The sequence below is a fragment of the Anas acuta genome, chromosome 8 (genome assembly GCF_963932015.1).
Source record: "Anas acuta chromosome 8, bAnaAcu1.1, whole genome shotgun sequence".
NCBI classification, from domain to species: Eukaryota; Metazoa; Chordata; class Aves; order Anseriformes; family Anatidae; genus Anas; species Anas acuta.
In genome coordinates this window covers 15,277,735-15,289,268 of record NC_088986.1, presented here as the reverse complement: position 1 = coordinate 15,289,268, position 11,534 = coordinate 15,277,735, and the positions used below count along the sequence as shown (strand labels likewise).

The 11,534-nt window shown below is 50.4% G+C and overlaps 2 protein-coding genes across 2 annotated transcripts in view; one reads left to right on the top strand and one right to left on the bottom strand.

The window, feature by feature from the left end:
- Positions 1 to 490: 490 nt before the first annotated feature.
- CCN1 (cellular communication network factor 1) lies at positions 491 to 3,032 on the bottom strand. Its single transcript, XM_068690329.1, has 5 exons — positions 2,867 to 3,032; positions 2,553 to 2,769; positions 1,867 to 2,214; positions 1,527 to 1,729; positions 491 to 1,417 (listed from the first exon to the last, which is right to left on the bottom strand). Exons 1-5 carry the CDS (start codon positions 2,924 to 2,926, stop codon positions 1,118 to 1,120), a joined length of 1,128 nt encoding a protein of 375 aa, XP_068546430.1. The 5' UTR covers positions 2,927 to 3,032; the 3' UTR covers positions 491 to 1,117.
- An 889-nt stretch (positions 3,033 to 3,921) lies between these two features.
- Positions 3,922 to 11,534, top strand: part of DDAH1 (dimethylarginine dimethylaminohydrolase 1) — a 92,012-nt gene continuing 84,399 nt past the window's right edge. The window contains exon 1 of the mRNA XM_068690333.1: positions 3,922 to 4,054. The gene's annotated coding sequence lies outside the window, so the exon portion shown is untranslated. The remainder of the gene's footprint in view (positions 4,055 to 11,534) is intronic.

Here is an 11,534-nt window from a genome sequence, read left to right as displayed (position 1 = left end):
ATTTAGTGAAAGCAAACTACCTCCTGCAGACTGTAGGAAACATTCTTCTTCCACAGAACTCTATTAATTTGCAAAAAGCAGCCACCAAAAAAAATGTGAGACCTGACGACCACATCACTGTGCATATACTGCATTCTAATGAAGTGCCTTATGTTGCAAATTCCAGGACAGTTTGAATAATCTGACACTCTAATTAACATTTCAGTCTCTCCATCAAACATTGGCTTTCATTGCCAGGAACCTTTTTCTGCACATGCTTTCTAGAGCATGGGGGCAGATTGTATATACCACACTAATATATCATTTACCCCAAGAATTAGACTCAGCTTACTGGAGTTCATGGCTGCATCTGCAGGAGAGCTTGCTTTAGTTTCCAGAGAATCTTGGTTCTTAGGATTCAGGGTATTCATAGAAAGGTCTTTCCTTTGCTGCAGTTAACCCTGCTATGAAGTTAAAGCTGTTGCCTCTTCAAATGTTTTACTGAGAAGAGTTAGGTAAATATTTCTTTATTAAATGATTAATTCCATAAATAAATTCTTTTAATTCATTGAATATAAAATTAAAATCATTTACAACTTATTCCAGTATTACAGGGTCTGGAAGGGGTTAAGAAAAGAAAACAAAAAAGCTACAGTTTGATAAATAAAATACTCAGCTTTAAAACAACTGATTTCTGTTTGCCATTAAACTACAGTTGGTACATAATAGCTGCCACTGTGAGCACCTCACAAGTGCCCACCTCAGGAAGGAATGTAACTTCCAACTTGGTTGGGAAAGGAGGGAGAAGAGAGAGGGAGGGGGGGAAAAAAAGCACGGTGTTAAATCAAACAGGATAGTAAGAAGGCTTTCATAACCAGAACAAAACACTTCTCAGATCACTTACAAACAGAAAACAGTATATAAGATAAGGTGCTCCAAAAAGAAGCAGTGAAGTTGCTCCAGTACTATGAAGCTTTAAGTATGCTTAGATTTGTCACATTAGTGTCCAGTTGCACAGTGCACTCTTGTAACATCTCAATGTTGCCCTCCAACGGGCAAGGCACCACTTCCATCAAAGGTCCTTTCTCCATGGCTGGTTACTTCAGAACTCTGTTTAGCATCCCACCCCCACCACAGCTTAGTCCCTGAATTTGTGAATGTCATTGACCAGTCTGTAGTAGGGGTAAGCTTCGTTTGCATGCGGACAGTTGTAGTTGCATCGGCAGGACTGGATCATCATGACACTCTTGGTGAAGGTTTCTCCATCATCGCAGCGGAACCTGATCTTGACAGTCCTGGTCTGCTGGGGCGTGCAGCACCTGCCATCCACGCAGGAGCCACAGTACTTGGGGCGGTACTTCTTCACACTGGAACATCCTGCATAAGTGAACTTCACTGGGGATGGGGACTTCTTAGTCTTGGTACACTTCTTTCCCTTCTGTAAAGAGAAGGCAATAATGTTATTAGTGGGAGATTCTTGTGCAGCCTTGCCCCTCTACCCAAACCAGTTTGGAAAGAAGAGGAGCACCAGAGGAGTCTGTATTTACCTTTAGGGAGGCATAGCTTGGCTGGCCACATGGCCTCACTTCGCATATCCTGGTCTCTTTGATGAGCTTGCAGTCAGGATTATCATTGGTAACCCTCGTGGAGATGCCGGTTCCACATGTTTTGGAGCACTGGGACCAGGAAGTTGTTTGCACAATGCATTTGGAATTCTCAAAAGCTCGACTTTGTGGCTCAGATCCAAACACTGGAAGAGAAAAAGGAGGGCTCAGACTTAAGTGCATCTTCTCACTGGGCTTCTTTCTTTCCCCTGGGGTCTAAAGACCCACATAGCTTTCCTCCCCACCTTAACTGTCACTGTTACCCATGCTGGCTCATACTCACCAGGTAGCATCTTCAGGCCTCCTTTCACAATGGCAATTAGCTCGTTGTTCCTGGTCAGTTCACCTTCAGAAGCATCCAGACCAAACTCTTTGCTGAAGAAACCCTCCAGCTCATCCAGCGCATCTTTGCTCTCGTCACAGACCCACTCTTCGCAGCACTGCCCAGGGACTTTGACCAGCCTGGGGCTGGGGCAGCCCAGGTTAGGAAGGGAGAGTTCTTGCGGGCAGAGCGGGATGCAGCCCACAGCTCCATCTATGCACGTACACTGGTGTTTACAGTTCGGCTGGAAGCTCTCGCCGTTCTGGTAGATTTTGGAGTTGTATTCACAGGGTCTCCCTTCGGACTGTGCTGTAGAGAGCAATGAGAGAGAGGAGAGGGAGTCAGCGGTGGGAGTCGCTCCTTTGAACGCACGGGTTTGCTGCTCTGTGAAATTCAGTTCGCGGTAAAGCTCCCTACAACCCCCCGGAGACGCGGGGCCAGAACAATAACTTAGTCAGGAATCACTTTTCCTTATGTGCTTTTAGCGGAGCCCAGACATACTGAATCGCATTCCAGACTGCTGAAGTCATGTGCCTTTCTGCCAAGCTACCAACAACAAAGCATAACCATACAAGGACTCAAAATTACTAAACTCCGGCGCTCCGGGGAGCACCGCTCGGCCGGGGGAGGCGGCGGCCGGCCCTTACCTCTGCAGATGCCCTTGGTCGCGACGGGGCTGGCGCCGAAGTTGCACTCCAGCCCCTTGGTGTGGTCGCAGGGCTGCGTCCGGCTGCAGTCCTCGTTGAGCTGCTTGGCGCAGACCTTGCAGCAGCCGCAGCCGTCGGGCACCAGCCCCACGCCGGGGGCGCACTGCGGCACGGCGGCCGGGCACTGGCACACAGCGGGGCAGGGCGAGCCGAGAGCCTGCGGAGCGGAGACAGCGGCGGCCGGTCAGCGCCGGGGCTGCCGAGCCGCGAGCGGACAGCCGCGAGCCGAGCCGAACCTCCCTCCCCGGACTTACCAGGCGGGCCAGGCACAGGAGGGCGGCCGCCAGAGCGGGGCGGGTACCCGCGGAGCCCATGTCGAGCGGCGGCGGCGTCGGGCACTGAGGGGAGGCTGCCGGCGGCGGGAGGCTGCGAGCGCAGAGCGGGGCCGGCGCGGTCTGAGGCGGCGGCGGGGCGCGGGCCGCCTTATATAGGGCGCGGGGCCGCCGCGTGCGCCGCGCCGCTGACGTCGCGCGTTCCGGGCCGCGGCCGCGGCCAGCGCTCGCGGCATCCCAGGAATGCGCCTGGCGCGCGCCGCGCGGCCGCCCCGCCCCGCCCCGCCCCTCCCGCCCCGCCCCGGGCCCGGCCGCAGGGGGCTCCCCGCGCCCGCGCGGCTCCGGCACCCCCCGTACCCCCCCCGCCCCCCCCCCGGCTCCCCCCAGCCCCCCGCCCGCCGCCTCTGCCGGGCCGGGTCGGGCCGGGAGCCCGGCGCTCGGGCGTCCTTCCTCCCGGCCGCCCTGAGCGCCTCCAGCTGGGAGCGGGCACCAGACGTAACGATATGGCCTTATTTGGTAGAGCAGTAGCCCGCATTTTTGGCATTTTTGTGCTCTGTTATCCAGCCACAAAGCATTCTTGACAGCTTCGGAGGTTGTTAAATATAGCCCTCGCTTCTGTTCCCAGGGCAGGAAATTCTTTGGAATTCCTGTTTTTCACGCAATCTGTCCATCATGATTTAGGAGCGCCGTGCCGGAGGAGCCAACTGGCGCAGCGCTGCTGCTCCGCTCAGAGCAGCCCCGCGCCGTGTGCGACCCGGCGGCGGTGCGGCCACCCCATTCCTGGGATGCTTCCTGGCAAATGAGATTACTGTGCCTAACACAACTCGGGGGTGGGCTGGGGGGGATTTTTTTTTTTTTTTTCCTTACTTCTTCTTTTTTTCGATTGCCTTCAACGATGGAAGGTGGAGGAGCAGATGCAGAGGAGAGGAGAAACTTTGCAAAAAACCCTCGAGAGCCCAAAAACACAGAAAGGGAGGGGGAGCCAGAGCAGAGGGAGGGGATGCGGAGAGGAGGGGGACCCGGTTAACCTGCCCACATAGCGCTGCCAGGCACCGAGCCTCTGCCTGCTGCTCCCCGCGAGGGGCTCCAGCAGCACCCCAGCACCTCCCTGCCGGCAGGGGTACGGCCAGGACGGCTTCGCTGCGACGGACGGACGGTGCACATGGCTGGGTAAGTGCTGGGCAAGGGCTGCTCCCGGCGCTCAGCCCACCGAGGGGCTGGGGGCTGGCGTGCGCACGCCCGTGCGCTTTGTTTTGCTTTGTATTTTAATACCAGCAGGAATAATAAGGCAGCCTTGTTGGACCTTGCTGGAGCCGCAGAAAAGGGGGCTCGTTGTTGTCTTGGGAGCGCTACTCCTGGGCTTGGCTTTGGCCAGAGGAGTGCAGCGGGGGGACTCGGGCTGCCAGGGAGGCACGGGCGACAAGAGGGGTCCCGCACAGTGGGACCCTGTCCTCGGCTGCACCGCACCCCCATGGTGAGCTCACACGGACACACACTGAGCTGCAGCGCCTCTCCTGCACACATCCTTTCTGAGCAGGGGGCTGGTGAGGCAGCCCTGGTGTCATCCTCATGCAGAAAACACCCAGCACGGTGTCCCCTGTGCCCTGGCACCCCACCTGGCCTCCCACTGCCGGCCAGCCTCTCCCCACTGGAGAAGCCTCCACAGAGGCCCGAGCTGCCCCAACACACAGCGGCCAGGCTCGGGCCAGGAGCTGGCTGGTCCAGGCCAGGCCTTTGGAGCCCACCGCTGCCTGGGCAGCAAAAGGGCTGGTGCCCTGTGGTTGCTTTCCCCCACGGTTGAGTCTCATCATTTTTCTCTCCGGTTAGATCCCCGCTGTTATTTCAGGTGGTTTGGTGGTTCATGAAAGGTGGCAGGAGAAAAGCTTTGGGCCAGCTTTGCCCTCAGAGGGTGGCGCTGGTTTTCTGTTTCCTTTGTACACCTCCAAACTTGACTGGAAAGGACGATAGATGAAAGGAAATTTAGTCTTTAATTATATGCAGCTATCTCCCGAGAATGCCAATATATACCAATTAGTGCCATTACTGGCGACAGGAATCACTTTATGTGTCCATGAAGAATTGGACAGAGACAGCTGGCAAACTCAGGCAGCTGCCAGCAACGGCGGTAGCGACTTTCCAGCCCCACCGATCTGGCCGGGCTCCAGCTGTGACGAGGAGGAGCTGCGTGGTCCTGCTTCCAGCTTCTGAGCTACCCAGTGCTCCAGGCTTCCCTGGTCTGGTAGGTGTGTGTGTGCTATGGCACTTTACTTTTACAAAGCCTAACGTTGGCTCGTAGGTGGAGTACCTGACCAGCAATTTTTTTTCAAGGTGACATTGTGGTGGAGACGCTGTGATCAGGAGGAACGTTTTTTTTGTTCAATGCGTTTTTGTTAGTGACAATTTTGAAAATGTTGAAGCAGAAAGAGCTGCCACACCAACATGCGGTTAAATTGGACAGTTTTGCTTTTCAGGGATTTATGCAAACACTTGTTTGTTTAATCACATCTAATTTAAGGACACGCACCGAGCATTTTGCTTTGATCTATGACTTTCACAACATTCAACAAATGCCACAGGAACAGTCAATGAATGGCGCCTTTTCTCGTTTGGTTTCATGTCTTACCACACATTCATACAACTTTGATGGGAAACTGTAACCGAACCTGCATTTGCTCAGAAAAGGTCACTTCGAAAGCTTTGAAGCACCTTTTAACAAACCTGTCCTGAATTTCAAGTAGCTGACAACACTCGAGATCAGCTGCATTTCTCTGGAGCTCAGGTTAGACTGTGAACCTTTCATACGCTTCCACTGCACACATTTCCCTGTCACAAACTGTGACCCTGAGTTTACGTTCCAGGCTGTGCCTATGTCTTGTGGATGGATGTCAGGAAACAGGAAAAAGTTTTTAGCATCTTTCTTTTCTGAGTTTATATTCAGTATAACATCAAGATCCAGACCTTTGTTGTCCTAAGGGAAGTGTTCCCAGCTTTATGTAATGAAGGGTATTTTACTGTCTCTTTGTGCCATAGGCAATAATAGCTTGTTGTAAGGTAAAGTCTGCTGAGAGCTTAGCTAATGCAAGGCAGGAATTTGAAACAGTTGGCTTATACACCAGGTATTACAGATTTACTTTGTACACACTGTCATCTCCACAGGCCTCTATTTCTCCAGGAAAAGGAATTTCCAGAGAGACAATTCAAGAAAAAATAAATAAATAACTGAATGGTTGATCTTCCTTCCACGTGTTTTTCCACGGCTATGTGCAGGGACTCTGGAGCAGTGTAAGGGGATGTATAGGACAGACATTCCTCTGAGAGCTGCTATGTCCAGTGGCAGTAGGTATCCAGCACTGAACTAGGGAACATCAAAAATTCACAACCATGTGAATTCTGGGGAAGGTTCTTACTAAAACCAGCATACAGCCCTTTTTGTACTGTCTTTTATTTCCTCTTCCCCATTCTCTTTTTCCTTTGCCCATCCTTTGCTGTGCATTTCTTCCATCCCTCCTTCTCCTTTTCCCTGTTCCAGTCTTTTTCCCTGCGGCCTTTCCTCTTCTAATGTTTACCTACCTTAGGTTGGGCCTCTCCTGCAGCTCCTGCCAGGCCGCTGGTTCCTGCTGCACTAAATCAGTTCTTCCAGTCAATGGCTCCTCTCAGTGACTCACAGGAGGTGCAAATCCAGTGGGGCAAATTAAGCATACCAACACACAGGCAGAGTAGCCAGAAGACTTCAGCAGCTAAAATTCAAGTGGGTTCAGATTTTTTTTTCTTGCTTTGATTGCTCAGAGTTTATGCTGAATTCTCTGAGTATGGCATTTCCTATTTGTTTTCTTCCTTTTCCCTGCTACCTTCCCTTCAGCTATGCTCATGCCTGCCAGTTTTTGTATAGTATGTACCTTGCCTGTGTTTTCTAATGCTTGTGGGTTTGTGCTTTGCAATATTTGTGCACTGAGGCCCTTTGCTTTGTAGGTGCACTGATTTTTCCTCTGGCTGCTCTCAAGATATGGTGAAGGTTCTGCTTCTGTGAAAGTGAAAAGGGAACTTGTGAGTTTCCTGAGCCTGCAGGGGAACCAGAGAGGTAAAATTTGCAGTAATATTCAGTTGTGCCCATTGCTGTGTCAGCTTGTGAACTGGACCGCATGTAGGTAAAAGGGACATAATAACAGAGGTGAGAAGCATCCCTGCTGATGGTCAGCGTGTTCCTGTTGAACCTCTGACTGGTAGTAGTTACTGAATGGCTTCTCACCCAAAGCCTGGATACAGAGAAGCAAAGCAGTTACAGTCATCTTCTGCATAGTTCCTGCTGTCCATTCAGAGAACTGAAAGCTCTTTGTTGCTGCTGCTCAAGGAGCTCACATTCAGTTTATTTTAGTACTAGCTATTGCTCTACTATGGGGAAGTTCAATTTTCTCAGTGAGGCAGGTGGATTACTTAGTATGTATTAACCCACTCTCACGTGCATATGCTTCAATATCATGGTACACACAGAAGACAGAATTTGCAATCAGGCCCATCCCTGCATCTGAAGTTTGCAATGAAAAGACTGCTGGGGGCTTTGGCCTAAGCTCAGCACAAAAAGACCATCGGGTGGCCCTGGCTAGCACCTGGCTGTGCATGAATTCCAAGTCATGCCTATCACCTTGTGATGCAGGAATTCGACTTGAAATGTAGGCTGAAATCTCTCTTATGTATCATAGAAAAATTCTTTTCACAGCTGCATTTTGTGAATTTCGTTGAAGGAAGCCTAGGCACCAGGAGCATACACAGGTTCTTTCTCAGCATCAGAACACTTGCAGGCTGCAGCCCGTAATGGTTTTCAGCTGCTGTCTGCCTCAGTCTACATCATAGCTACGCCTTGGGGACAGCTGCGTTCTGCATTTATCTGCATGTAGAAGTCTGGCCAGAACACATGCTCCTCAGTGCATTCAGGTTTGTTTTTACATTTCTGCATTTAAAATACCTGGCAAACTCTTCTTCCCCAAAAGGCGTTTTGTTACGTTATAGTTCTTAATCAAAGTTCTGTTTCCTTAAGGTTAGCCTGTATCTAAGCTGGCAGAACCTTCTGCCTTCGTTCTGGTGCTTTCACTCCCTCCCTCCTGCTAATGACCTGAGGAAATGTTTTCTTGTCACTGGGACGTCGACATTCAAAGGACTTGCCTGGCCTTTGGTTTTAAGAACACATTTTTTTTGTAGATTTTCAGTTGTTGTCATTTGGTCTTTTGAAAAAAAAAATAGCATTTCTGTTACTTTGTGCACATATATAAGGGAAGGCCTGATCTTGCAAGACACTGAAGATGCTTTGCCACACAGTGAATTCTGTCAGTTTTCAGGCTAGCTGCTGTAAATGTCACAGGATTAATTGCAGAATAGTGCCGAATCCCCTGAGGTGCCCGTTGGCATTGTCCAGAATCATTACTCATTCTCTGCTACATACACAAGGTTATTAAAACATGGTGAGATCGTAGTTGTGTTTGCTGTGTTACTGTTTATTTCCATTCTGCTCTCTCCAGGCTCTTACCCTTTGCCTACCAGTCTGTTATTGTGAGCACCTTTCAGTGGCAGCTAACCATGTTCTTTTCTTCTCCTGTGTGTGTCTGTCTTGTGACACACAGGAGCTAGCTGAGAGAAGGAAGACAGCCCAGGGCTGGCCTGCTGGAGATCAGCTGCTTGCACTGCTCTCTGGCTTGTGCCCCTCACTTCTAGTCAGTGATAGTGGAGTGTAAAAAATCAGTGGCAGACAAGTAAGTAGACACGATGTCATCCTTGCAGATAGGGAGGACTTGCAGGCAGCCAACAGATCATGTATGTGCTTTGAGAATGTTTCTGGAGACAGAGTTACGGTCCAAGAATGTGCAAATGACTGCCCATCCCAGTCCTACGTGTCTGTGATTCAGAAGAAGTGCTAAACCATCTCTAGGCTTGAGTAGCATTCAAATCTATGTGTCTTGCTCTATTGAACTGGTTGGGGGCATTTTTTCTTGGGGAGTGAAGAAGAAACTATTTGAATGGAATCTTTTCCTCAATTTGTCTCTGCTGGAGACTGAAGGGAAGCTACTGAAGGGAAACTGGAGGGAGCCGGCAGGCAAGACTAGGTGGGCAGCCCAGTGAGAGGCTGCTGTGTTGCATCGGGTCCTCGCGTGGCTCCCTCCAGCACCACGCAGCCCATGGGGAGAGGACATCTCTTTGAGTCAGCCAGGAAGCGTGGCTGCTGCCCACTGTTTTCCCAGGGACTGGTGTCCTCAGGAAGTACGGGGTTAGCAGGGCTATCAGCAGACCGCTGTGGTGTGGAGACTTTTTTACGATTGCATTAACATATCTTTTCCTGTTGTTGTGCAGAAATTATGACTCCTAGTGTCAGTGTTGAGATGAAAGCAGAAACCTTTCCGCGTGGAGCAGGCATTAAAAGCTAGCTGTTATGTTAATCATAAACAAAAAAGTGCTGATTGGCAGCTATTTGATTTCAGAGATGTTTGCTCTTCATTTCTTTTAACTCTTTCCCCTCTTCTGCATCATACTGCACTCAGCTACCTGCATGTTGATCGCTGTCCTTTCCTGATGCCTAACCGGGGGTCTGATTCTGAAACTCCCACAGACTCAACTTTTAATGGTACTGTTTGAGAACAATGTGGAGCAGCATGGGTCTTTCAGGTGAGCAATGTGTAATAACAATAATGTTTGTCAGCAGTTGTGAGAGGAGAGCCTCTGCTTGGAAGGAGTGGGCTTTTTCAGGATGTATCCGTGCCATTTTTTAACAGTGCCATGTCAAAATAAAAATCAGTGATTAAAAGTGCACCCTCCTTGTGCTGCTAAAAACACTTTTAGATTATACACGCTGAAAACAGTAAATATTTAATGTACACGTTTACTTTTCCTGGTTTATGCGGAGCTCCCTGGGTCTGACAGAGAAGCTAGACAGATCTGTTTATAGTGAGCTCTCCGGGCTGGCACAATGCTGCAGTGTTTGGTCTGCGAGCACCACAGGGGGATGTTTAAAAAAATAAAAGCGTTCCATTTACATTGGGGGAAAAAATCCTGAGAATGTTTCTATTAATATTAACTGGTGTAAAACCCCAAATTCTACATTTCAGGCCTTAAATATTTCAAAAATAGAGGACTAGATTGTGGTCAGTGAGGATGTGGGGTAAGAAGCTTTCCCTCGCTCACATGGCCAGCGAAGGAGGCAGTCAGGATGGAGTTCTGGTTGAAGGAGAACAGAGTTATTATTGAGATGCTCCCGATGAAGGGCCGGTGTGGGATGAGGAAGAAGAGCTCAGGAGCGAGCCACGCTGTGCCAGCCCCCCTCCTGATAGTGGGTGCGGATGGATGCCTGCACAAGCCTGGCCAGGACGCTAAGAAATGCACTCCCAGATTCAGGAGGATTTCTTGAAGACCTGCTTCAGTCTTGACTGAGGTCTTACCTGAGCACTGGCTTCCCATCTCACTTATACTGACATTAAACCTGATTTGTCTGGTCAAAGTTAATGGCATTAATTAGCACGCGTTAATTAACTTAAACAGCTGACACTGGAGTTTCTGGAGAGCTCCCAAGGAGTGGGGGGCTGCATCAGTATCTCTCTCATTTCCTCTGAAGTTATCTCAGATAAGAAGTGAGTTCATTTTGATGGTTTGATTAAACAGCTGGCTGATTTGTAACTCTTGCAAGAGATTAAGGTAACGTTTAAAAAGAGATTCTTGGAGTGTCTGGCTAGTTTCTCAGGGAAACGTTCTGTTGAAGAAAAGTAGAGTTAGGGAATGGGAGTCTGCACTGTGGTGGGCTAAGAACTGTGTGATTACATAGAGCCGCCTATATATATAAAAATATAAATGTAGTAGTCATCTCAGCACATGAATAAAGCTGGGAGATGAGGTGGGATTGTCCTGCTTTCCTACCACCCAAACCTGCAGAGGGGCACGTTTCCCAGCCACGTGCAGCCCCTGTCCTGCTGACAAGAAGGGCCAGGCCACGGGGGGCAGCCCAGGCAGGGCAGCAGCTGCTTGGTGCCCCAGCACGGGCACCCTGCCTGGTCCGCGAGCTCCTCCTAGACAGGGTCTGGTTTTTCATCTTCCCCTGGGCTATGTATCACTGTTTTCTGTCACTAGTCTTGTGGAAAGCCTGCACATCCTTTAAGAGGATGTGCTGCTGGGCTGGATGGTGCAGGGACACAGCCCTTCCCTCATGGCAGAAGAAGAGATATCAGAGAAGCAGCTGAGATGCATCCAGGGAGCAGTTGTCACCATGACCACAGGCAGCAGCTCAGGTCGACGCAGAAAGCACTGGCAGGGCTCTGCCTGAGGGGCTCCAGCCCTGAAACTAGTGTCTGGGCATTGGCAGCATGGAACTGGCTGAGATGGGGGAATGAAACTGAGGAAGGCCTTGGAAGGAGGGTTGGGTGACTGCCCAGTAAGGGATGAAGGCAGGGAAGAGCCCAAGGTCGACCAGAGCAAACCTAGAGGTTTGCTGGTGTGAGGCTGCTGTGCTTATTTGGACTTTGGGATGGGAGAAATGACAACAAAGGGAGAGCAGGCTGGCCGGTGCCCTTTGGAGGGGTGGTGCAGAAGCAGGAGGGACTCTTGAATGTGATGGGCTGAAGTAACCATGGTCGAGGAAGAAGCTACTGAGATATTCTTACAATCCAGAGGAGGACAGACA